Here is a 27,216-nt window from a genome sequence, read left to right on the forward strand (position 1 = left end):
AACCGCATCTCTCAACCAGTTTGCCAGGGGAAGCAGAAGAACACACATCCAAACCTATCACCGCTGATAATATCCGATACGTAACGGGTACTCAATCAGCAGTTAATAATCACCAATTTCACTAGGTGGAAAATTTATTTTCTCAGTAGACCGCTGTCAAACTACGTAAAAGGAAGTAGTCAGTGTGCCATTGTTTTTGTAGGACGAATGCAGCAGTGCCGACACTATCTCCGATTCGGCTGTCAACAATATAAACTACAGTACGGCTCATCGAAAGAACGGTGAGTACCTAATTGTTGTTTAGTAATGTACTAAGGTGGCAGACGCGCTCGCCACATGTTTTGCGAAGATGAGTAGTTTGAGTAAACAGTAAACATCGTGTCGCAAAATGGTACCCCCCTCAAACACAGTGCAATGTCTAATGCGGATTAGTACCATCACGTATTAGAGAGAAATCTTGCAAAGGGACATTCAATGGCAAAAATGACGTTTCAAAGCAATCAAGCCAATCGTGCCTTTGGGATGCTATACTATCATCAGGGTAGACTATTGCGTACATGCTTTTATATTCTAGTGGAAAAAAAAACAAGTACTGCAAAGGGAAAAGTGTGAATAAATAATATGAATACAAGCGATAGTAATCTCTCTGATCTACATTACGTATTGTCTTTCCGGTATTTGGGAGAATGTTTGTTTCAGTGCGATGCTTGAAAAAGTAAACTTTTCAACACAGTTTCTATGACGCTAATACGAAATATAGTAATTTTGTGAATACAATTGCTTAAAAAATTCGAGCAGTAATTCTAACAATAATAAGTTCGAAAAACAAATTTGAATAATAAGTTCTCTGTTAGCTAGATCTGTTCAATCCGCTGGCATGACGAAGGGCATAAAAACAGACACTCGGGATTAATATTCTATGTGTCAAAGTTCCGTTTCGGAAAAAATAATATTGAAAGTATTTTTTTAGAGGTTCCATGGTTGGCTAGAAAATATACGGGAACTGGATCTGCAGACTCTATGTAAATAATAAACGGTTTTGAAATTAACACACAAAGCGGAATCGAGTTCGAAGACCTTTAAATCGGATCATATAATCAGCAAACCGATTTCGTTTCAGCACAACCGTAATATAATGCAATGTTAACCCTTATTAACAAGTGATTTGATTTTTTTTTCATTTTACTGATCTTGGCTTTCGGCCTGTTATCTCCTGTTTTTGTTTTCCTAGTATGAATGGAACAAGCTTCGACTGTAAGAAGAAATGAAAATCAGCTGATTCAAATCGTCTCATATAGACAGTTTGATCAAATATAAAAGTCGGCGAGATGAGCCAATTGTGGCCCTAACCTTGTCATGTTAATGACGGTGCAAAAAAAAGTCACTTCAATGTATATAGACTGGACACGGAAAAAAATTCATTTAGGCGCCAATTTCCACACGAATCCATTTAAAACTTTTGTTTTACAACACTTGAAAGTGTTTGAACACACTGATAAAAATAGAAAAGATAAAATTATGTACAAAACATATAAACTATTCCTTCATGTGAAACCTAGCATTCGCGAAAAAAATCCATTAGTCATCTCATATACGAAAACCATTAGTTAGAGTGAGGTCTGTTGTTTCTGTTCGATAAATTGACTTCAAGAGTGAGATATAATTAGGAGCATTCGCTTCTAGTTTTCGCATCGCTATAATATCAGTATTGAAAAATTTTCTAACTACTTTTTCTGCGCTATTGCCTTACAAAACCGAAACAAAGATATTGTATTTGATTTTATCATAACTCATTGACTGGAAAGTAATCGGTAAAATAACATGGCGACTCTACTAATGAGATGACTATTGGTACATTAACCCTAGTTAAAATCGATTAGAATAGAACTCAATGTTACGATGTTTATATGTGTGTATATGTGCATATGCATGTGTGTATGCAGCTTAAAAAGTTGGGTGTTAAAAATCCTAACTTCTATATAGTTGATGGCGCAAAATAGGGAGGAAATCACTGATTCTGAACAGAATGTTTTAATCTGATCTCTGGTCTGAGCTTCAATTCAGATCCAAAGACAGTATTCATTTCCGAAATTAAGCTCGACTGTTCAGGTCTAGAATCAAGATTCTGAACTTAGTTACAGATTTTGGTTTTAAAATTCGGGCTCAGAATCGAGTTCTACAATTTGATTCCTGCTTGGATTCGGAACGAGAAACTGAAATTTAGATCTTGGTATTGGATTCTGCATCTGAATTCAGAATTGAATTCTGGACCAGGATTCTGGTCTGAACTGAACGAGTCAACTACTCAGGTTAGAATGAATGAAGTATAAAAGTTTCACCTTTATTTTACTTATCAAACATCCTAGACAACTTTGATTTCGAGTTTTTTGTGGTTATGTCATACAACTGAAAATTCTATCATAATATTCTGATCACATCTCCGTAGACGTGGAGAAAATATTAGGTTAATAGGTTGAATAAGCAAGAGATAATCAAAAACTTATCTTTCACCTATAGGATAAATTTTGAAAATGCGCCTTATAGTAAAGTAAGACGAATTCACGTCAAAAAAATGATTGAGATGATTGAAATAAATCATCTGATAATTTCTTTCTTCTGTTTTTTGTTCATTATTTTTAAATAAAAGGCGTACTGAAAATTGTACTTTATTTCGAACTCAAATTGAACTGCTTAGTGCAAACTTGAACAGTTCAATTTGAACCGCTAAGCAGACGCAAAGTTAATGCTATTTGCAATTTCAGCTATTTGTCGTTTTCAGCTAATACTAGCCCATTCAGGTATGCTCATTTTGGGATTCAAATGACAAATCAAACTTAGGATTACCACTGAAACAGTCTTCCCGAAATTTAAAAGTCGTCGATATCCAATTTAATTAAATTTATCATGATCATGGCTGTCGTAAGTTTCTCATGACATTTTGTATGTCACATTTTTTTTTGACGAGTATTATTTCAACATATTTGAATACGAATGAATGAAGATTTCATTCGGAGTCGTTTGAAGTCGATGAGGAACCTCCCCTCTGAACTAATCCTGATGAACCAGTTTGGAAACTAGTAAAATAATACCTCGCACTCGTTTTTTCAGAACATTGAAATTTGATTCGTTAGAAATATGTATATTTTTCGGACTTTTAATGTTCAGTTTAAAAAAATACAACCTTTCACGTCGATGGTCCAAAATTAAGAGACTCATCATTTTATTTCAATTCAGCATATTATCTACTTAATCGATACTGTTGACAGGTCTAACCTAAATCGATTTCAGGTTTAATCGATTACACACAAAACTATAATGTGTGTTATAAAGATAAACAGTTCAATACAATACCTTCTCTCTTAAGAATCTATGTACAATATTTTTACAACATATGAAACTATTTTGACAATATGAAATTACACTTTTAATTTCGAAAGCAAAATATCTAACTGATTATGTATAAACGAAATCGTTTTCTAAATTTCTCTTTTTTACTCGATTAGACCTTCTGAGTCTTTGTGTATTAGCACGATTGTTATCATATGCATCGTTCGAAATATGACTTTTACTTGTTATTGCTGCTTTCAATTTTACTGGATGTCTCTCAGGTTTAGCTGGAGTAGGTGCCTCCCCAGTTGACTCGAATCCTTTGAAATCTTCTTCCTCTTCAGATATGCATCTAGTTCTCTTAGTTCCTCTTCGTTCTTACTGACTCGTAACACGAATCGCCACATTGCGTTTCTGTCCCTCATAGTTTGGCAACTTCATCTGCCCCCTGTGGGCCGAGACTATGTGAGCGCCGAGTGCAATCTGAAAGATATTGGTTGAAATTCTTTTAATGAAAATTGCTTCCAACCATCTAATCATTTCTAGTTTATTGGGATTTCTGTAGTAAACCTTGTCCTTTTGCTTTAGATTCGCAAAAATATCTGCTTTGTAGTCAATTGAATCTGAAATTTTCGTTTTGTTTGCTTTTGTCATTAAAGGTAAGTTTCGTTTAGTATTGTCTAATTGATTCTTATATCTTTTTGTTGGATTAATCAAGTCTAATAACATTTTAGGTTTATAGCAAAACACTTTTCTGATGGTGATTTTGTTTCCACCGTCAACACATTATTACGACAATTAAACAAAAAATAATTTAGTCTGTCTTCTAAATCCAGCTGGCGCATGTCTGGGTCTATGAGAAACTTTTTCAGCACATCTTTCACTACCCTTACTAAACGTTCGGCTTGACAATTGCTTTGAACACCTTGTCTCTCTAAGAAATTTATGAACTGTTGTGAGTTGAAAGGTGGGCCGTTATCCGTTACCACTACGTCTGGCAATCCAAATCTTGCGAAAAAACTAGTAAACTTTTTTAACACTTTCTTTGAATCCGTTCCGTAAGGCATTACATCGACCTCCAGGCATTTAGAGTAGCTATCCACTAATAATAAATAAACATTTCTTTCGAAATAAAAAAAATCCGCATGTACTCTACTAAATGGTCTTAAAGTGGGCACCCAGTTATTAGTTTTATCTTGGTGCGAAACGACTTCCATCTTTGCACAAATATCGCAATGTTCTACATATTGTTCGATATCTTTGTTAATACCAATCCAGTATACACTCCTCCGAGCTTGTTGTTTCATTTTGATAATGCCAATATGATTTGAATGTAAAAGCTTTAATATTCTATCTTTTAAGGATATTGGAATAACAACACGACTTTGAAAAAGTAAGCAACCGTCAACTCTCTCTAAGTTATATGCTTGCGAATAAATATTTCTAAAACTTTTATCTAGCCGTTCAGGCCAACCGTTTTGTAAATAAACCGAGACTTGCCTCAAAAATTTATCTTTGCTTGTCTCTTCAGCAACTATTGAAAAATCTAGAGGGAGATTGGATGAGAAATTTATACTATTAATACCACTATCATCATTATAAGGTACTTCAGGTGACAAGGGAAACCTTGAACAAAAGTCAGCATTTGCGTTTTCCTTTGATGTTCTATATAAAATGTCAAAGTCATATATTGCTAAATCCATAATGAACCTTTGTAACCTTGTTACAAATATTGAGTTCTTACCGGCCTTCCCAAAAATTCCTAAAAGTGGTTTATGATCCGTGAAGATTGTGAACTTTTTGCCGAACAAGAATTTATGAAACTTCTTCACCGTTGATACTATTGCCAACGCTTCTAAATGCAAAATGGGATATGATCTTTGAGCCGGATTAAGAGAAAATGATGTGAATGATATTGGTTTCTCTTCTTCATTGATTATGTGAGCTATGACCCCTCCTAGCCCGTATGAAGAGGCATCTGCCTATAATACTATAATTGGTTTTTGTGGGTCATAGAAGGTTAAAATATTTGCATTAAGCAAATGCCTTTTGCAACACTCAAACGCTTTATCACAGATTGAATCCCACACAAATTTTGAACCTTTTTTTAATAACCCATATAACGGATTCAGTATTGATGAACGATTTGGTAAAAACTTACTGTAATAATTTATTAGCCCCAGGAAGGATTTCAGTTCTGTAACACAACTTGGCGTTTTAGCATTCCTGATTGTATCAACTTTCTGAGGATCCGGGGAAAGTCCTTCACCTGAGATAACATGCCCAAGATATGGAAGCCTATTAACGAAAAAATTACATTTTTTGAAATTTACTTTTACGTTAGCTTGCGCTAATCTGTCCAAAACAATTTCTAATCTATTTTTGCAATCCTCTAAATTTTTCCCTGCTATTAACACATCGTCTAAATAGCCATATACATAATCAAGCCCTTTCAAAATACTGTCCATAAATTGCTGAAAAATGGCAGCGCTTGAAGAAGCTCCCTGAGGGAGTCGATTGTAAGTAAAAAGTCCTTTCAAAGTATTAATGACAACAAATTGCCTAGATTTCTTGGACAATTTGATTTGTGTATAGGCTGCAGTTAAATCCAGAGAACAAAACACACTACAACCGGCCAAGGAAGCAAACACATCTTGTGCTGTAGGCAAAGGATATGTGTTTGGGATTAAAACTTTGTTTAAGGAGACCTTACAGTCGATTACTAAACGAATATTGCCGTCTTTTTTCATAACAGCTATTACGGGAGAAGCCCATAAACTAGTCTTAATGGGTGTTATAATCCCATTTTTTTGCAATGCTTCTAACTCCTCTAGTAATTTCTCCCGTAATCTGTACGGCACTTCGTACGCTTTTCTGAAAATCGGTTCATTTTCCCTTAGAACTAAATCGGCTTCATAGCCCTTAATAGGAGAAGAAAAATCATCGTCAAATATACCGCCATATTTATATTGCAAACAGCGTATAATTTCGTCTTCAGCAATACTCGTACATTTATTCTTAATGAAAAAAAACACCACAAAATCGATTCCTCCAATCATAGAATAAAATATCCAACCAATTTCTTCCCAACAGAGGGAAGAAATGGTGCTCGCTATTCAAAATTATTAACTCTAATTGTCTCTTTTCATTATCAAGTAAAACTGCAACCAAAACTTTACCAAAAACATCCAAAGTTGAACCGTTAATCACTACCAACTTTTTACTACTTTTTTCTATTGGAATATGACTCAAATTCTTGAGATAATCAATTTTGCTTATCACTGACACAGCCGACCCACTGTCAATTTCCATCTTAAATATTTTATTTTACAATATTCACATTAAGGAGACAAGGTTCGCTAACTCTGTTAACAGATCGAATCATATTGGTATGATAATCACCTGATTCCTCCTCACTAGTTGTGTCGTAATCAAGTTTTAGTCTTTTGAAGTAGTCGTGGACTTTATCAGTCTTCGGAATGTCCTCTACAAATTTCACCGAATTTCTCTGGCTGTTTTTAAAACGATAACAATTTTCTTGAATATGCCGTTTCATATCGCAAAAGTGTCACACAAAATTAGCATATCTTCCCCTACTAGTTGACCTACGATATGAACTCGACTTCTCTCTGTTAAATTTCCTCCTATAATCATCTTCATTTCTACTTCTTGACCTATTATCTTTATTTTCCATATACTGACCATTTCTTTCATCCCGACGACCAAAACGATAGCGGACTGAGTTTACATTAGTTCCCTGATTGATTACTTGCACTGTAGAGGAAGCCATTTCTTTATTCTTTATGATCTTTTCCGCTTTGCACAAAGTCAAATCATCCTCCTGCACTAAACGTTCCAATACATTTGAATCATGCACTCCAAAAACTAATTGATCCCTAATAGCTGAGTCCCTAAACTCACCAAAATCACATTGTTCCGCTAATAATTTTACTCCTAAAATAAAATTTTCACCCGATTCACTTGGTCCTTGTACCCGACGTCTGAATTTTAATCTCAAAATGATGTCAGATTCAATTTTATCATACCGTTCTCTTAATTTTTTCGTAACGTCTGCGAAAGTTAACGTTTTTAAGTCTGTCGCTGGGTACAAAAGTTTTAACTCGTCGAATACCGTCATGCCGCAAAAACTCATGAAAATGTCTTTCTTGCGACCATCTTCCACATTATTGCAAGAAAAAAAATAATCCAATCTTTCTATGTAATTGGAAAAAGATGTTCCCGGAACATATGGATCAATGGTACCAATCAGAGCCATTCTTCTGATTAAATTCTCAATCGCTATGTGTACAATTTTCACTATTATCTGATAATATAAGTAAGTAGAAAACATAACGTACCTTTAAGAACAATTTTGATCCCAGTTTCAATTCTCTCTTTTTTATATCTTCAATCTATATTTTCCGTATAACGTTAAACTTCTCCTCTATAGCATACGTGACACCCTATTGCGCCAGCACGTGAAATCAGCGTCGCTTTCGACCAGCTGTACAGAACAATAACGAACAAAGGATTTCAATTAAAACAATGCTTTCAATACAACAGCAAAAACAATGAACTTTTTTATAAAATATGAATTGATAATGGACTGTTTTATTACTTTTTGTTGGGTAACTTACTTCTTTAATTACAGCGATTGTCCGTATATCTACCCCACTCCAGCAATTCAGACTCCTTCTTTGATTGTGTCCGTCCAATTTTATCAACTCGTCGCCACTTTAATGTTCAGTTTAAAAAAATACAACCTTTCACGTCGATGGTCCAAAATTAAGAGACTCATCATTTTATTTCAATTCAGCATATTATCTACTTAATCGATACTGTTGACAGGTCTAACCTAAATCGATTTCAGGTTTAATTGATTACACACAAAACTATAATGTGTGTTATAAAGATAAACAGTTCAATACAGAACTGTGGCCTTCTTGTTAGCGTAGCCCATTTAGATTGAACACACCCTCTGAACGAATTATCACTTATCATCGACGTTACTCGTCGCGGTCAAATGAAATTTTGCATCAGCTGCTGAATGCATGCACTAAAGTGATGCAATAGATTGGATGCGTGCATGTACTGTGTAACGGGTTCTTCGTTGCTCTCTGTTTTCGAAAACAAGATGATCCCATATTCCATATACTTTGGTCAAGGCGTTACGCTACTTGATTCTGTAGTTTAGTTTTGATTATCTTCATCGCCGTCGCGTCATATCACGGAATGAATGGAAACAAAATATTTGTTACACAGCCATTATCACCGGTTGGTGCGCACGTTTTCATCTCCCTTCGTTAGCCCTCAATAGAAGTGCTGGATGGTTGTTTCGAGCTGTTATCAAGCCTCTTAATACTAGAATAAAGAGTGGTTTCAATCGATGGATGCGATCAGTCGTTTTCCGTAACTTCTTCAACGAGGACGTATCTTCCTGTTCGAACGGATTATTGTGTATAAAAAGTGAAACAAATTAGTGTTTTTATTCGTTAGGAAAAGAAATTATTTGTCTGACAAATTCAACTTGAACAATTATTGGAATTTCAAACCATCATGAACCGGTGAGGAATATATTTATATCGCAAACAGTTGATATTTTCTTTTTAGAACATAGCATTATAAAGTGGCTTACATGTGCAAAAAAAATCGATTAGTGCGTATTCAGATTTTGATGCCCCAAGAAAAAAGTTACCAACCAATTCAACATCCTTGGTTTCGGCCAAAGATATGGCATAATTTTTCTGTAATGGATCCACCATTTAGCCTGTGCTTTTCGTCCCAGTCGAAGATTGTTCTTTGATCATCGGTCTAATATTTTGATAGCGAGAACCCTTTATCTTGAGTCCGGTGTACCTTATGATCAAAAAAGAACCGGAATTTTCATTTTAAATTCCCGCGTTTGTCCAATCGGTAAACTTTTATTCTCTCAACGTTGGCAACACACCCCACATTCATCGAATGCAGCCGTTGTTCTAAATTTTCATCCATTATAAAAATCGCCACATGAAAATTTTTCAACTTCTTTGTATAGACGCCAAACAAAAACTAATCGTACGATATGCGTCAAAATTTGACAGAAAGTGTATAAAAGTGTTGCCAACGTTGAGAGAATAAAAGTTTACCGATTGGACAAGCACGGGAATTTTAAAATGAAAATTCCGGTACTTTTTTGATCATAAGGTATGTTTCCATCATAATCCTAAAGTTACATGTCACAATATCAACGTCGTTAACATAACAGACTTTCAGAAGCACCGCTTCTTTAGTCAAGCTTTCCAAAGCAATATCGAGCAGCGCACAGCAGTGGGACCCATTACCTTAACGTAACCATCAAGAGCATCTCAGATACTATAGATAGGTAATGAATAAATGAGATTTGGGTACGTTGCATTCGCGCTGTATCTAAAGGTATGTGTCACAGCGAATGGACCATTTGCAAGGTAATCTACCATGGTACTGATTATTCTACTATTGGCGATAGACTACGACAAAGGATTTGGGTCAGCTTAGCGCCATTTCGGCAGATAGGAATAACTACTCAGAGTGCTATTGCTCTATTTAGGAGCTATTCGCCTGACAGAAGATTATTGCCAGACCAGTAAATTTACACTGTCTATTTACTACTGTGACCGTTTTCTGACATCCATGTCAAATTTCATGTCAAAAAAGCCATTAGTTTTCGAAATACGCATGTTTTTGACAGACACCAGAAGTTATTTTTTAGATTTTTACGATATCTGAAATTGTTCAACAAACAAGTGCGATTGGATTTAGTTTTTTAAATGGAATGCGGAAACATTTTAACTGCTAAAAAAGGCTAAGAAAACATTTGATTAGTACAAAACATTCAAAGAAGACAGACAACGGATTGAAGCCAAAGAGTGTCCTGGTAGGCACACTGCATTGATTTTATGTGAGTTCTTCGTAAAACAATCCGTATTCGCCTAATTTGGATCTGTGTGACTTCTGACTGTGACCTCAAAAGGGAAACGTGGTTCGAGTCGATTGAAGAGATAAGAGCCGACTCGAAGGCTGTGAAGGTTATACCAGGGAAGGACTAGTTTGCATGCTTCTATGACTGAAAGAAAAACGTTGGCATAAGTCCATTTAGTCGGTACGGGTTTACTTTGAAAGGGATGAAACTCATTTAGGAGAACAAATAGAGATATTCCAATTTATAATCTCATACCAGGTATTTTTCAGATAAAGTAGTATAATTAGATCGATAAAGTAGTATAATATAAATATAGTATAAAATATTCAGATTATGCTATCATTTCTAAGATTCAGTTTAAGTTTCTGTTTTGCTTGTGATGAATATTTATTTGGCTCAGAGTATTTAGTACACTCTCTTTAGAACTATGATTCCAACTTGATCACAGCAGGCTATGATGTAATATAACAGCACGCTCATAATTTTCCCAACCAGCCTTGAGAACGGACGGATAAAACAATAAACATTAGTGGTCCTTCGAACCGAATCTGTCCAGGTGAGTTTTGCAGAGCAACGTATTAAGGAGTCAATACCATTGGGGTACTTGCTCATAAAAAGTTAATCCTTTAAAAAAATAGAAGGGTCTGGTATGGCTCGATTCTTATGCAATAGATAGCTAACACGTGGGTTAGTAAATTCGATAGACATTAGACAGCAATAAGATTACCAACACATGGGTTGGCGAATAGACAATTGAAAAGTAATACAAGTAATTCAAGAGAGGAAGATAACACATGGGATGTCTTATCTTGCATTAGAAATGGACTTTGGGGTCGATAAAGCAAATGAAAAGAAAAAAAAAATCATCGGAAAAAGTTACGAAAAACAGGTTGTTATGGTTACCAATACCTGGTACAAACGACAAATGACATCCTCTAAAACAGCGATTGCGAACTTGAAACTGAGAAGTCTTCATTTTATCAGATGAAAATGAGTGAAGAGTCAAACAGTTCGCAAATAGAAAACGAGCAACCGGTATACTTTCTACAATCGGAACAAGGAAAAATAAAATGCAACGAAATCATGCGACAGTAAGAATTAACCATATTGTGGATACGATGATGATGTACATTCGATGAGAACAAGGCGAGAAATACAGCCAGATGCCTATTAATTACTTATCCAAAAGCATACACGTGAGCTATTTCGTCTCCAATCATTGGAGTCTGAATCAGCTGAAGGTTTGCGAAAATTGTTTGATGAAGCGAGGTACGTCTCCGTTGTTTACAAGTATTAAAACAACCAGTCGAATCTTGGATATTCAAAAAGATATAAACCAGAAGTGAAGGTGTTGACAATCAATAATCAAAACAAACAACATGGATGTGCTGCCTGCAATAAAGATCATTTTATTGGTACCTGTAACTTGTACGGAAGTAAATCAATAGAGCAAAAACTTCATATCATTAGACGGTCCCAGTTATGCTTCAATTGTCTGAAACCCAATCACACTTCAGAAAATTGCTATAATAGAAGCTGCACCAAATGCGTAAGAAAGCACCACACACCACTGGATAGTTGGCGGAAATATAACAAAAATAAATACAAATCGAGAAGTTTCACGTTTCAACAATCAAACTACAAATGTATCTATACTGAATTCGACAGAGGAAGAGCTCGCATGCGAGAGATATTTTGTTGAATCTATGCGTCGAAATTTGGATGGACGCGTTTCGTAGTACGATTGCCATTGAAATCAAATATTGTAAATTTGGGCGAATCCAAACAAATGGTTCTAGAAAGATTATTACACTTGAAAAGGAAATTTATTGAAAACAAAACGTTGCATGAAGGCTATATAATTGTTATGCAAAAGTTTGAAAAAATGGGACGTATGGAAAAAATAGACAATGAAAATCTAAACGACAAAAGTCCAGTTTTCTACTACCCTCATCTTGCTGTATTAAGACCTGATAGTAGCACAACAAGATTAAGAACTGTTTTCAATAGATCGCCAGCAACATCAAGTAGAAGTTCCTTGAACGATACTTCTATGACTAGCTGTGCAAGACGATTTATTCAACATATTATTGAGATTCCGTTGTCCACGATATGTTCTTACTGCAGATTTGATAAAAATGTTCAGAAAAGTTGAGATTGATTATGCAGATAGGCATTTGCAACTTATATTATGGCGATTTTCCGTAAACGACGCTGTTCAAACATATCAGTTGAATACAGTAACGTAGGGCACGTGTTCAGCTTCGTATTTATCAGCGCGATGTTTGCATGAATTGGCAGCCGAGTATGCACAAATTTATCTGGAAGCGTCTGTAGTCATAAAAAAAGGAATTCTATATTACATTACTACATATTTATTATTAATTTACATTATTATTATTAATTTACATTGCAAATGAACCAGGAAAATCCATTACTATTAAAATTTTGGAATTAAAATTAATAAACGACCAATACTGTCTGAAATCCAGAAAATTTTCGATACTCTGGGAATATTGATCCCTGTTATTGTTCACGGAAAAATATGCATGCAAAATATTTGGAAAGCTAAATTAGACTGGGATTCGGCAATACCCAAAGATCTGGAAGAGCAGTGGGAATGGTATAATCATCAAATAGTTGGACTGTCTCAATTTATCGTTCCTCGTTATGTACATTCAGAAAGAGAATCAGTAGAACTGGAGTTCACTATTGGTCAGATTCAATGGTAACCTTGAATTAGATCAATAAACCCGCTAACAAATGGCTTACATTCATTGCTAATCGACTTACTATTATTCAACAAAGATCATCTATACTAGAATGGCATCATGTCAGCTCAAAAGAAAACTCAGCTGATCTGATATCGCGAGGTGTGTAAGCAAAAAAGATTTCCCGTTGCTCATTGTGGTGGAATGGCCCTATTTTACACCAAGAAAGTAATGAACAATGGAAATCAGAATTCTCAAACATGTTGCTCATAGAAACTATTACAACTTCGAAGGACAAGACGGAAATAATTAATGAAAACAAACAATGGGAAATCTTTGAAAAATATTCCAGTTATACAAAATTACAAAAAATCGTTGCTTATTGCCTAAGATTGAGAAATAATTTAAAACAAAAGAATGTTGAGAAATCTAAAAAACTATCGTTGTATCATTTAAAGAAGAAACATACGTCACTGATCCTTAACACGAAATCATGGAAATTGAACTAAATAAAAATAAGAATTGGACACACAAATGTCGGGGCGGCACTATGTTGAATATTCAATTGGGCTCAGAGTATTGTGCATGCAGAAAAAATCTGAAGCGACATCTCTCTTGTCTGATTATGTTGCTCCAGCGAAGTTCACTGGGCACCAATGATATGTAGACTGGCATGCGATATATTAATCACTCATAATTGTACGAAAATTCACTTCCTTGTAATGTTTAGTGTCAAACCCATTGATTCCTAAACATACATTATCAACTTAAAGCGCGTGGAATATCAATTTCTATATTCCATCGTTATGTGCGTTAGCGGAGGTAAGACAGTGTATTCATTTATTTATTTATGTTGAAGCACGTGGTTCATAAACAAGACAACAAAATATGTATGAAGCAACATGACTCTACCAGTTGATGTATAGGAAATGGCCGTTTAACTGACGTCGCTCGGCAACGTCGCTGCGCTAGACTATCCAGCGAATTGCAGATTAGTGCTGCAGCGACAATATTTAGTACACTTTCTTTGGGACTATGATTTCAACTTGATCACAGCAGGCTATGATGTAATATAACAGCACGCTCATAATTTTCCCAACCAGCCTTGAGAACGGACGGATCAAACAATAAACAGTCTGTTTTCTGGAAATAGTTAAGTTGATCAGTTGACCTTTCAAGTTATAATTAATTGAATATTGTTACTTCGCGTAGGAATAGGAACGATCGCAGTAGGCGTGCGCATCAAACACGAATAACTATCGCTCTCGTCAAAATTAAATGGTATCGAGTTTTTCGTGTGAATTCTTTAACAGGAATGGTGTAGTCGGGGAGGTTGTTCTAAATTTCGTTTAATGTTTTTGCACTTCATGATAAAATCCAACTTTGCCAACTAATTTCTAAGTAACTCTTATTAGTCAATCAGCAGAAAACATGATGGTATCAACATGCAATCCGCCAAGACCATCGTCATATTTTTGAATACTCAAGAATTTTTATAATGAGAATTAGGTTGTCAGTCAGGTCAGAGAAGATTATGATCAAGAAATGACCAAATCGCAATCATTACCAATGGGTGGTTCGCTTGTAATCTTGTTCAATCAAGATCGCTACTGATCAGATATTTCTAAGATTAATTAATCAGTAATTACTGAATCGCATCTACCAAAACAATAGGGATATTCCGTCACAAGAAATCGGTAATAATTTTTCACTACGGTTATTCTTGATTCCTGTAGGACAGAATCATTGGGTGATTTGATCTGTTTTGAGAATTGTAGTCAAAATCGCTCGTGAACATAACCAGACATGAATGCCGACATGATTTACTTTGAAAATCATTGATTTTATTTTTAATCCGGAAGCAATTATGCATCCTACATATAATTAATGATGGATGATGGAGCATCTCAATGCGGCTTGTAAACCAAATATACATATACATATACACATAATCAGAATGTAGAGCTGTCCTTGCCGTAGTATTACACTCAAAAAGAAGAATGTACTTTAAATTGGTGTATTGATATCAGAACTCTAATCATTATTTATTTTTGTAACAAATTCATATCGAAATGCATGATTGCAAAATTCAATCATTTCTGTTTAATTATTCATTTAATAATTAATTCCTCAGAATAATTTCTTTCTAAATTAACATTTTCTTAAAAATTTCTTAATTTCGTAACATTCCCATGCCCTAATGTATAGGGACCCGTAATTTTGCAGTCCCCTGGACCGGAGTTTTCTCTTGACGGACCTGTGTGTCATTCAGACGTTCCGTAAATATGATCTTCCTGGTGACACTTTTTTCTGTGCATGTGCCTTGCCTGTCTGTAACGTTGTTCGTTCACTTTTTTTTTTCGTCGTATCATTCGAGTTCAAATTTTTGCTTCGATTAAACACAAGTATATCTCAAATGTCTCTATCTGCTGAATGATGGAACAGAGTATTGTAGTTGTGAATAGAGAATGCCGGCCTAAAATTAAAATACCACCACATGTACTTTCTGTAGCTCAATGACAAACCAGTTTTTTGGATCGAAGAATCTTTATATTTTTGCCTCTGGAGTAAACTTTTACTCTCAATATATCATTTGTCTATATGTTCCAATTTGGAAACCAATCGCCCTTCTCAACTGCAGCATAATTCTCGAATTTCGGATTTAGAAATGTCTCTACCTACATTTACTATTTATAAAAAAAATCAATAAATTTATTCTCTTCGAACGTTACGAAAATAAAATATGTAAGCAGCTAAAGGTCAGGCAGAGTTTTAATTCATCGCTTTGCTTTGAATGACCTGGTATGTGCAAGACAACCATTGTTCGATTGTTTATCACTTGTTATATCTATACTAGTATGCTATTCGTCATCTATTACTTTCCAGTCCAGCCCTTCCAGAGCGAAGTGACGGAAGCGACAGCACTGGTCATGAGACTCGTTGTCGTTACCGGATGGTGGTGCTGGTTGTAAAGGTGATGATGGGTTTGGTATCGATGAGTATTGCTGTAGGGCAGTGCACTAGTGCCGATTGTTCCCGCTATGTGTAACGCGTCTGCTTCTCCAGGTGGTGGGAGATTGCTGGGAACAGCCTCCCATTCGTGTTGTATATTGCCTTCGCCTGAAATTCAAAGTGATGGTTGCAATTTTTCACCAATCATGTCAACTAAAATGCGTAGCTTACCGTCCGAATCGGAGTCTTCCCCTGTACCCAAGTACTGTGTTAAAGCCGTATCCGTCTGCTCGTTCAAACAAAAATTTCTATCCATAGGTCCTAGGCGACCCAGATCTGCATGAGATGCATTAAGTAGACGTTGAACATTTTCTAGAGTGTGCGTTGGACGAAGTTCGACTAGACGACAACCTTGCGTGTAACATAAATAGAGAATGTTGGCGTTCAAGCGGGCGACTTTTCGATTGAAGTGAGCCTCCGAGAGAGCAGTAGTACAAAAATCATTGTACGATACTTTGTAGGGGAGGCGAATGTCCAAATAGAAACTAATTATCTGAGTCAACTGAGTAGTATAGGTTAAAGCAGCAGCGATTGTGTGTGCGGGATTTCTGCTAGCCATGTTTTTAGTTGGATCTTCAGTTTTACCTACGGATGACACTTCTGTGGCCGGATTCACCGTAGCCCAGTCGTTGTACGCGGAATAGTTCCCATTGCCTGGTAAAGCTGGAGCCACAATTATGTGCTGTATTTCACCGAAACTGTCCTGTAAGATCCATTTTCCTCGAACGTATGCCGTCCTGGTCGCTTCGGAAATTTCATTAATTGTATTTTTACTCTCCCCGTCGCTGCTGGAAAAACTACTTTTATTGCTTATGGCTTGAGATACTGGAAAGATATATTTAATCAATTTTTCAATATTGTCCCGCTTCAGTTGCTTAAGCTTTGACTGTAAATCGGCCAGACATCCTCGCCGTCGTTCACTTTCCTCCAGTTTCGATAGGACATAGTCGCCAATCACCTTCACCTTATCATCGCAACGGGGAAGTTTCATGCGTAGCATGCGGTTAGATTCGAGTAATTCTTTTTTTCGCGATTGTAATCGTAATACATTTTCCCGCTTCTGAACCATCAACTTCCGAATGTTGTCAATATTTTCGGACTTCTGTTTAATCTCGGCCCGCAGCTGACAACTTAGCCTTCGACGAGAAAACAAATGAACGCACTTGTTTTCTAGCGTATTGTGAGCGGATTTAAGATTTTTGTAACGGGATTGCTTATCGGAAAACCTTGAATGATGAAATTCTAAAGATAACTCAAATATTTTCCCTTCGGTGAATTTACCTTTCAAGCAAATGATGTGAGGAATGCAAAAAGTCTCCGTTCCGAATACAGCTCCTACAGTAAAAGTGACGCTTTGAGTAGCTGCACAGAGGACATCGCATCGATCCTGAACTCATGTTGGAATCATCGTCATCGTTCCCGAACGAAATGTGGAAGTTTTCCGGAGCACCACCTTCTGAAGTCATACTGATGGCCATGACTACCACTCCATCAGCCACAGCGCCTACGGTGTCAGATAAAACTTTTCACTGTCTAATATGTTCAGGTTCTACAGAATGTTTTCCTGTAATGTTTGATAGTGAACATAAAATTGATATTTGTCACATCCAATACCTACTGAAAATTGAAAATTTACCACTTAGAAATGTAAAACCTACGTCGCACTTTGCTGTTCACTTAAATAATCTAGCAAAAATCAACAGCAAACTGAACACTGCAGCAAGCAAAGTGAGAATGAGCGATTCAATCGGACGAAATCGCATGAGTGTGCAAAAGATAGCATTCGAATTTGCCTGCATCGTGAAGCTGTCAGGTAAAGCGTTATGCTAGCGTTATTATTGACATCAATACAACAATCATAAACAGCTGATGATTCAGCTGACTGGTAGCACGATGTAATAGTAGAGGTGGTCACATGCGTCATTGCTTTTGTTCAGCTCGGTGGCAAGGATAGGGCGCTGCAGCAAGTGCTATCGTGGAAAACATCTGGGGCATTTGGTGGGCAATCAGAGCGCTCAGAATATGGTAAACAAACATTCGAGCATTTCAAATCGAGTAAAATCTTAATTGTCTTATCGTAGTGATGATATTCTGATCGATAATTTCCGGGGAAGTACTGTAAAGGGTACTGAATAAACAAGTAGTTTGTAAAATCCAATTGTTTGTTAACCATTCTTCTTCATTGTTTTGTTTTTGCAAAATGATGCTGGTCACAGTCAGAGATGGCATTTCACTAGAGTGATACACCAGGGCGTAGGTTTCAATTAAACACTGCGGATATATTTGCTCCGCTCCACACAAAGAGGAAAGCGCACTCTTTCTCCGTGTCCAGACAGACAGACTTTGAGTGCGTGCTTCTGTTGAAAGAAGCTGGTGCGAGAGAATAACATTCTCTTCGCACGAATCGCTCTCACGTGCTCTCGCCTAAATACACACAAGTGATCACTGGCGCGTGATGGTGAGCGAACACTTCTGTGAAATTCAATTAATAGAGAGTAGATCTGGCCTTGCTATGAAAAATTTGCAATGAAAACCAAAAATTTAACGATAAATTGTTTTATTTTGCTGATTTTGCGTGTCCCACACTTCTTCTACGCAAACCATACACCAGAGTGCTCACCGGCGTGTACACCTCTGTGAAAGTATCTGCATCCACCTCAGAGAATTTATTAGCTCTGCTCTAGCACTTTGGTGCGTGTGGAGGATGTAAATATAAAATATATAAATATAAATCTTAGGTCAGCTTTATAAAAAAATATGGATGAATAAATGAATAAATAAATGTTCGAATGCTTCTGTTAATCGTCTTAACATTCTGCCCTGTGATAAATATGTATATCTATATCATCAACCTTATTCCTTGCGTTCTTGGTCTAGTGGTCTATGAAAATTCGCCAAAACGGAAGTTTTGGAAGCATTCTAAAAACATAAAACATAAATAACATAAAACGATGTTTATTTCCCCTTCGTTTCCTTGACAATATTGCCATGGCAGTCCTGGTGTTTGCTTGGTCTTCAGTTAATGATTGTGCAAGAATTTGCTGGAAATATTGCAGCTTTAAAAAAAATTCGTCATTCGTTCGACGACACTTGCGCGAGGCAGTTCGGACTAAAAAAAATGGAGAGACGGCAATACACCAAATCGAAATTGGCTGTTGATCACGACAATAATGACTTGAAAACGACGTAGGGGGGTGAAATAATTCGAACTTTGAGTAAATTTAAGAACTTTTCTGATTTCAGATAATTTTAAGCCGAGTTATCGTGTTCACCGCGCAACGTGATTCTCAAAAGAGTTTTTGGCTAATGTTCTGTTACCGCCTTAGTTTTCAATATTAATATACGGAAATTTAACTAAATATTCTTTAAACGATTCTTTATAATGTAAAAAAAAGTTTGAAAAATTTTTCTTAAGCTGTTTCTCCGTAAAAAAAATACAAAAAAATGTTTTTTGATTCAAATTATCCATTACTTCCCCCTTAAAAGCGGGACACTGGAAAGTCGAACAAAATGGCCCTTATTACCGTTCTCACTTCCACTTCCACTTTCACTTCACTCACATATCACTTCACTTGATTTTACCTATTACCAGTATCACGCTCAGTGAAGTAATCACTGTAGTGAAAAAAATATTTTTTTCCAACAAAATTTTGGTGATTTGATGTTCGTAATAACAACAAGCTCATCTAAGAAATTACTTTCACAACACATTGATTCCTCATTCGCGGCTCGGAGTAACCCCTTTCGAGTTGTTAGTCGGTTGAAAATATCGAGGGACCTTTCCAAGCCTTTGGAAGAAATCAGAAGCTAATCAATTGGATCGCATTGACATAAGAGAGCGGTATTGTGAATCGAAGTTTACTAGTAAACACTACGCGGACGCGGCACGCGGGGCTAAAGAATCAGACATAAGTATAGGAGACACCGTTGTTAGCACAACAAAAGAAGTCAAAAGTACATCCAACGTTTTCACCGGAAAAGTTCACTGTGATAGCAAGAGAAGGAGCCAAGGTTATTCTCATGAACTCCGGAGGTGGACTGTACGCTAGAAACGTTCAAGACGTCAAAAGAGTTCCAAACCCGTACAGTAATCTTGCAACCAACAATAATAATTTAGAAAGCACTCATCCAACGATTGATAACGGATCACATGTATTACCAAGGATAGACGAAAAATACAACCATATTTTCCCGAATCCGTCGTCTTGCACTAGTTCTACAACAAGAGTTCTAAGACAAAGAAATAACATACAGAAACCATCTCGATTCAATGATAAGTTTTTGTATATCATATACTGTTGAGAGTGGAGTCGAGAAGGAGTGTGGAGGATGTAAATATAAAATATATAAAATATATAAATATAAATCTTAGGTCAGCTTTATAAAAAAATATGGATGAATAAATGAATAAATAAATGTTCGAATGCTTCTGTTAATCGTCTTAACATTCGACCCTGTGATAAATATGTATGTCTATATCATCAACCTTATTCCTTGCGTTCTTGGTCTAGTGGTCTATGAAAATTCGCCAAAACGGAAGTTTTGGAAGCATTCTAAAAACATAAAACATAAATAACATAAAACGATGTTTATTTCCCCTTCGTTTCCTTGACAATGTTGCCATGGCAGTCCTGGTGTTTGCTTGGTCTTCAGTTAATGATTGTGCAAGAATTTGCTGGAAATATTGCAGCTTTAAAAAAATTCGTAATTCGTTCGACGACGCTTGCGCGAGGCAGTTTGGACTAAAAAAATGGAGAGACGGCAATACACCAAATCGAAATTGGCTGTTGATCACGACAGTGCGATTCAGTGGAGGAGGTAAAAGGAAATAAACAAACGCACTCATGATGCGTGCACACTTTATACAACAGTAGTGTGTATATGTGAAAGAGAAGAGCTCTCGTTGAAGTTGTCAGTGCGAGGGGAGAAATTTTGCTTGCTCTTCGTCACACAGAGGAGATGGACATCTCTGGCCACAGTTTCATGACGTCATAGTAGGGGCCTGGCTATCGTAGCCAACTCGTGGACAACTTGACAGCTCCCATACATCGAGAATATTAGTGAAAGTTTTGGTTCTCTGGTTCCACAATTTTTCGTCTATTTCGTCGTAAATAGAATAAGATTTAGAAATAACGTATCTGTTTTTCGACAATCTGCGGGTTAAATTTTTATATTTAAATAAGTAAAATAAATTTTGCTAGCCTTTCTTGACATTTATAAAATAATTATGATGATTAGTTAATATGGTTCAGTATAAGTATAATTTTTCTCTTTTCATCAATACAAGGTTGAAAAGTAGTTCATCACATTTCAATGAACAATGAACGTGAAGTAAGGTATTCTACTGAATCTTGAAGAACAATAACATACTAATTTGCAAATCAAAATTAAATCTATGGTTTCTTTATCCGAGTCGTTAGAAGATTATCCAATGATACCAAATACTCCTACAAATGCTACTAATTTCTTGCGTTTTCATTGATACGACTAAATACGTTAGGTAGTCTTTAGTCACACACCACCTTTCAAAAAACACTTCATTTCTAACTCTATCAATTACTATCAATAGTTATCTTTTTACACCAAAGAGAAGACGTTGGGCAGAGTCAATTAAAAGATATAGAAAGATTACAAAATATACATGTTTGGAGATTTATGACGTGTGTTACTGATAAGTTTGTTGCTATGCAGCGCTGTTAGAAAAAATCGCAATATTTTGATTTCATTCAGGAGTTCTTGCGTGAGTCACAATATGCAAAATTACGCTCCTTTTAAATATATTGCTGGACGCATACACAGTTTTTATTGCTTCAAATTGTTCATCTCAAGTTTGCCAACAGCATTCGAACAACGACAAACTCACAAAAATGTTCAGATCATAAAATTTAAAAAAACGCTCAAAAACATTATTGATTTTATTATTCCCATTTTTCTGTGTAATATCTTTACTTTTATAAGATTTCGTAAAATTTTTTGACATGACAAGTAAGAAATGTAAGAAACGAACTATACCTGGTTTGTATAGAAATTAACCTGAATACACTTCTTATTTATACCGAAATGCGTAAAAAAAAAGTAAATGAATAGAGGTCTGGCCAGACCCATCAGTCAGACCGAAGATATAAAAATATCTGTCAGACGGAGGGTTAAACAGATTTCAACAAGCTTAAGCCATTTGAAGACGAACATTAGAAAGGTCTCAAGTGCAAATGATAGTTTTCATCTTTCGAAATTCGCTCTTATCGGTTCGATTCTATTAAACGTCTGGGCAGTAAATTTCTTTTGTGGAATTTGATCTTTTTGTTACAACTGACTTTGTAGCCGATTCATAGCGTACAGAATCATTGCAAGACTATAGTAGTACGATTCTACTGACACTAATACCGTTTTCGTTTATTGATCAGAGCAGCCCGAGAGTCGCCAAAACAACTTTTGATGAGTTTGTTTTAGCAACCTGGGGTCGCTCTAGATCGTACTCCATTCGCGTAGTTTCGCTCTGAAAATTTTCTCGGGTCGCACCACGCATCCATGCGAGTTTGTTTTTTTTTCTTTTTTATATGAGTTGTTGTTTAGGACGCCTACCACGTGTTCGTTTTACTCGGAGTCAGAGTGGCCCGCGTGTAGGTTCTAAAACGAAAACGGTATAAGAATCCTTTCAGGTCGGGGCTTCTATTGAATGTATAATACCCATTAAGCTAATTGTCACTTCTTAAACGGTGACAAAAGTAAAGGAAAGTCGAGAGTGTAAATCGACTTGTGATGCGACGTGTACTGACTGAGGGGTTCTGAGATCTGATTGCACGGTGTAGCTCCCGATCACAGCGAAGCATGCTCGGTTATTCTGTTCAATTAGGCTGTTTCTTCATGTGTGTTTCATAGGCAAGGTAGATTGATTAAGAAAAACGTTTTCTCCGGATGGGAGTTAGCCACGGGTTCAAATCTCGTCTCTGCGGTAGCATCTTCGTGGTTTCCATTACACAGCTGTATTCGCATGTCATTTTTCCAATCTGTTTTCCTCGTCAGATTAAAAAACCTAGCTCTACGTCTTAACAAGACTTAAACAAATTATTTCGGACTTATTTTAACAAATCATTTTTATATTTTTATTTTTGATAACGCAGTGCACTTTTTGGTAGTTTGGTAGCGATATCGGCTACAGAGCCTACGGCCAGTGGTACATCCGTTGCACTCGGAAACGGAGTGCCAGGAGTTGAAATCGGTCGACGCAACAGTTTACCGGCGCCACCTGTCTTCAAACCTGTACTCAAACACATACAGGCAAACAGCGTAGCCAACGGAGTCACTACCGGTAACAACACAAATCCGCAACCGCAGTCTGTCAGAATGACACACGACAAAGTAACAACAGTAAACCATGCCAAACAAACGTGTGAAGCACGTGACGTGCTCAATAGGGCACAAATCGTTTGTTTCGATGTCGATTCGACCATTATCACTGAAGAAGGTATTGATGAGTTAGCACAGTTTTGCGGCAAGGGTAGCGAGGTTGTAGCACTGTAAGTTTTCAAAATAGAATTGCATGATAAAACAGTTGAGCAAGTTTTCATTTCCAGAACAAAAGAAGCCATGGGTGGCAGTATGACGTTTCAGGATGCCTTGAAGCGAAGACTCGACATCATTAAACCATCGCAAAAACAGATTCGCGAGTTTTTGAAAACCCGTCCGAGCACGGTTTCTTCTGGGGTGCGAGAGTTAATTGATCAGTTGCGACAAAACAATGCCGAAATCTATATGATCAGCGGAGGATTTGATTGTTTGATTGAACCGATAGCTGATGCACTGGAAATTCCTTTATGCAATCTATTTGCCAACAAGCTGTATTTCCACTTCAATGGTTTGTTTGCCGTATAACTTTATTGATGGATTTATTCAATCAATTCTGTATGAATTTCAGGAAGTTACGCTGGTTTCGACATTAGTCAGGTTACTTCCAAATCCGGCGGTAAAGGTGAGGCCATCAACATTATAAAGAGCCGCTTCAAGAGCAATAAGATAGTTGTAATGATTGGCGATGGAATGACCGATCTGGAGGCTAGTCCACCTGCTGATTACTTCATTGGTGTGTTCAATAATAGGTTAAATGTTGTATGACTGCAGATAAACAATATTTTTTGTTGTCATATTACAGGTTATGGAGGTAATGTCGTAAGGGAGGAAGTCCAGAAACGAGCAACGTATTATGTTACTAACTTTGCTGATCTTCTGTGGTGATCAGGAAGATCCTCTAAAACTGTCTGTAAATAACCGTTCTAAGTAAACAAATATTTCAGATTAATTCATACAAACCTTTCGAGGGTATTCGAAATTAATTCATACAAGTATGCTGAGATTTTAATTATTATTGTTGACAATAAGTTAGCGTTAGAAATTAGGTTTAAGAGTAAAGAACGAATGAAACATATAGCAAATTCTACCGTACAACGCCTCACTCGGCGAAGCAATTTATCGAATTGTTGAAAGAAAGTTGCTTACTACTGATAGGTTTTAAATCCGTTGGTACAGATATAAATATCCAAGTTCCTTGGGGGGATTCTGTGAAATCGCCACTTTGTTGTCGTTGAAAATTACCCACTGGCCGTGCTTGAGGATGTGACACACGTAATGACCGACCTGTGACGAGGTACCCATGTGTGAAATAAATGCCACCAGTTTATATTCTATACAAAAGAAGGAAAAAATACCAAGTTAAATTAATTCCTACAGATCAGTTAACGGAGAAAACTCACTGCCAGTTCCATCTCTAGATTGCGGCCCACTTGAGGTAGTAGCATGCGCAGTTGACTCTTCCAGAACACCGCCAAGCGCTAAGCTGTCCAACTCGTCTGTATGAGAAAAAATCCAGTCAACCGCTCTTTCAGTATTGTTTTGAGTTTCCTTCAGAGCTTTGCTAGCCTGCAGTTTAGTGAATCCCATTCCCATCAACATTTCCAGTCCCATCGGATCTGGAACGAAGGCCGGAACCGTTCCGGAAGCTTTGTCTTTACCGACATCGGTGCCAGGCGGAACGAATGGAGAGGCAAAATCAGCATCGGCAATGTGTTCCATGATCCATTGGGTAGCTGACTCAGCACCAGTATTTTTGGTAAAAAAAATTGCCCGTTTGCATGCTTCTGGAGGGAACCCCATGGCCATCAATTGCTCCATGACGGCCGGATCCATCGGGGGAGGAGTAGGAGCCTTACCAACTAGTTCTGGAAGTTCTTCTTCATTCGGTTGCTTGCCCGTTCCTCTAAGAGTTTCTAGGTCTAGTTCTTCCGGAATGTCGATCGCGACGTCTAATTTGACAGAAGTCCAGTCTTCCTTGAGGGTAAACTTCTTCAAATGAAGCATTAAGAAATCTGGCATGGTAGCCAATTTGGTAGTCTTTTTAGCAGTTGTTTTGGCATTGATGGCCGTGCTGTAAAACTGTTCCACTATTTCCGGTTGAGCAAATGCATCTAGACAAGCGCTGAGAGGTATTTTTGGACGTACCAAGGCATCCGGATCAAGTCGACGGCCTTCTTTTTCCGCCAGTGCTAAATCATCTTCGTACTTTTTTACATCTGCGATATTGGTAGCCTGATTCAATGGAATCTGCAACGGAAGGCACCAGTCATCGCGTCGATTATACATCACTTTTCCACTAGAGCAACATTCCACGCGATCCTCAATGCAGAACTTAAGTGCTTCGGCTGGATCTACTTGATGTCGGCTGTGTTTCTGCAATGTATTTACCAAGTGCAGAAAAAATTCCTGAGCATCTTGCTGATGTTTGGTGGAGAAATCAGGATGACCTTTGCCGATTAGTGCCTTGAACATAGTGGGTGCTATACCAGCACCAGAATCTGTTGTATCCATACTATTTTCTGTTAGAACACTGTATCTTCCGCTACATAATCCTGTTCCAAGCTTTGCCATTTGAATGTTGAAATCATTAGCCGGGTCAACGGGGTAAGCCTCAAAAAAATCTGGAGCTCCATCGACGAATCGTCGGATGAAGTCCGGAACCGTGAAAATTACCTGCATCACACTGTTAAGATAGCACGAGTTTCCCAGATTACGCATTCCGGTCAATCCTGGACCAGCAATCGGTTTCAAATTACTAGCACTCTCGCAGAGAATTCCCCATTCACCAATCTTTTGATTGAGATCAAGTTCCAATTCAATCATGGATTTTTCAGTCTTTTCCAACTGACCCACGTTGATACCCCAGTGAGCCAGGTGTTTTATCAAATAGGGATCTTCGACCATATCGTCCTCCTGATAGCTGTAGACATCACCCTTCCCATCCGCAGTAATCGTTCCCAGTTTCACAGCTAGCGGATAACTCGTCTCGCGATAGTGATTCAATGCATGTTCGTTACCTCCGGAACCATCGTAAAACTTTCTACCGCACAGTATCGACCCATCCGTCAGATTGAGCCACAAGTTATTGTTCAGATCACAGCGTGCACACTTCCATCCAGTGGGAGGAATCTTCCTTCCGTTATCCAATTGGAGTAAATTCTCCGCATGCTGAGAAATCTGTCTGATTTCACCGTCCCAGGTTCCGGATAATTGTTCACGTTCCCGTTTCGCCGAGACGGCTTCTGCATTGAGCACCGCTTCCACAGAGTTCTGTACAATTAGCGGAAGATCTTGATTCGGATAGTTGAAGGTAACACGTTCCGGCAGAATAATTATCTTATAATGTTCTTTGTATTCATACTTCTTCTGCTCGGACGGATTAAATCCACCTTCCACACCAATAGCTAGACGTGTAATCTTCTTCTCCGGGCCTTCCTCGGGAGAGTCCACTACGGCAATCTTGTCCCGCTTCAAATGTAGGAAAACTTTATTTCCAGTCTTCACTGCATACCCTTCGGCAAATGGTTCTCCAAATCCAAGAAAGCTGGCTAAACTCACATAAAGCCCAGAGGCGGATTCCTACCAATAATCGACCATTACTCATTAATTACCTATATAACCAACAAATGAAAAAAAATCTTTACCGGACTATCGAAGCTGTAGACACACTCCTCTTTATACACATTGTCATTAGCGCAAGGGATTTTGATTTGGTTTATTTGTTTCTGAAGCAGTTCCATCATTTGTCGTCCGTTTTAGCAAATTGTCGGTTTTGCTTTTTCTGCAAATCACTTTTACTGAGAGCGTTTAAAAAAACAAGATGATGCAGTTAAACGCGGTTGCTTCTCGTTCGATCTGTGAATGTTGTGTTCTTTTTCTTTT

At 37.2% G+C, this 27,216-nt stretch overlaps 3 protein-coding genes and 1 long non-coding RNA gene across 9 annotated transcripts; 1 reads left to right on the plus strand and 3 right to left on the minus strand.

Annotated features, from left to right (window-relative positions):
* LOC131439257 (phosphoserine phosphatase) lies at positions 1–24,429 on the plus strand. 2 transcript variants are annotated; one of them, XM_058610053.1, is made up of 5 exons: positions 1–281; positions 23,109–23,504; positions 23,562–23,842; positions 23,903–24,067; positions 24,137–24,429. In XM_058610053.1, exons 1-5 carry the CDS (start codon positions 208–210, stop codon positions 24,217–24,219), a joined length of 999 nt encoding a protein of 332 aa, XP_058466036.1. In that variant the 5' UTR covers positions 1–207; the 3' UTR covers positions 24,220–24,429. The 2 variants fall into 2 exon arrangements, with proteins under 2 accessions (XP_058466036.1, XP_058466037.1); XM_058610054.1 differs by lacking the exon at positions 1–281 and adding an exon at positions 8,720–8,891.
* Positions 3,121–8,464, minus strand: LOC131439259 (uncharacterized). The gene is made up of 3 exons (XR_009231091.1): positions 7,965–8,464; positions 7,686–7,831; positions 3,121–3,810 (listed from the first exon to the last, which is right to left on the minus strand). It is a non-coding gene; the product is annotated as an uncharacterized LOC131439259 (long non-coding RNA).
* Positions 15,659–17,728, minus strand: LOC131439256 (beclin 1-associated autophagy-related key regulator). Of its 5 annotated transcripts, none has more exons than XM_058610048.1 (4): positions 17,606–17,728; positions 17,269–17,551; positions 16,159–17,213; positions 15,659–16,095 (listed from the first exon to the last, which is right to left on the minus strand). In XM_058610048.1, the coding sequence occupies exons 2-4, from the start codon at positions 17,463–17,465 to the stop codon at positions 15,851–15,853; spliced, it is 1,497 nt and encodes a 498-aa protein (XP_058466031.1). In that variant the 5' UTR covers positions 17,466–17,551; positions 17,606–17,728; the 3' UTR covers positions 15,659–15,850. The 5 variants fall into 5 exon arrangements, with proteins under 5 accessions (XP_058466031.1, XP_058466030.1, XP_058466033.1 ...); XM_058610047.1 differs by having other exon boundaries at positions 17,624–17,716; XM_058610050.1 differs by having other exon boundaries at positions 17,269–17,491; positions 17,606–17,711.
* On the minus strand, positions 24,333–27,216 carry LOC131439255 (ubiquitin carboxyl-terminal hydrolase 5). Its single transcript, XM_058610046.1, has 3 exons — positions 26,979–27,216; positions 24,735–26,913; positions 24,333–24,665 (listed from the first exon to the last, which is right to left on the minus strand). The coding sequence occupies exons 1-3, from the start codon at positions 27,075–27,077 to the stop codon at positions 24,493–24,495; spliced, it is 2,451 nt and encodes an 816-aa protein (XP_058466029.1). The 5' UTR covers positions 27,078–27,216; the 3' UTR covers positions 24,333–24,492.

This window comes from Malaya genurostris, chromosome 3 (assembly GCF_030247185.1).
Source record: "Malaya genurostris strain Urasoe2022 chromosome 3, Malgen_1.1, whole genome shotgun sequence".
Lineage (NCBI taxonomy): Eukaryota > Metazoa > Arthropoda > Insecta > Diptera > Culicidae > Malaya > Malaya genurostris.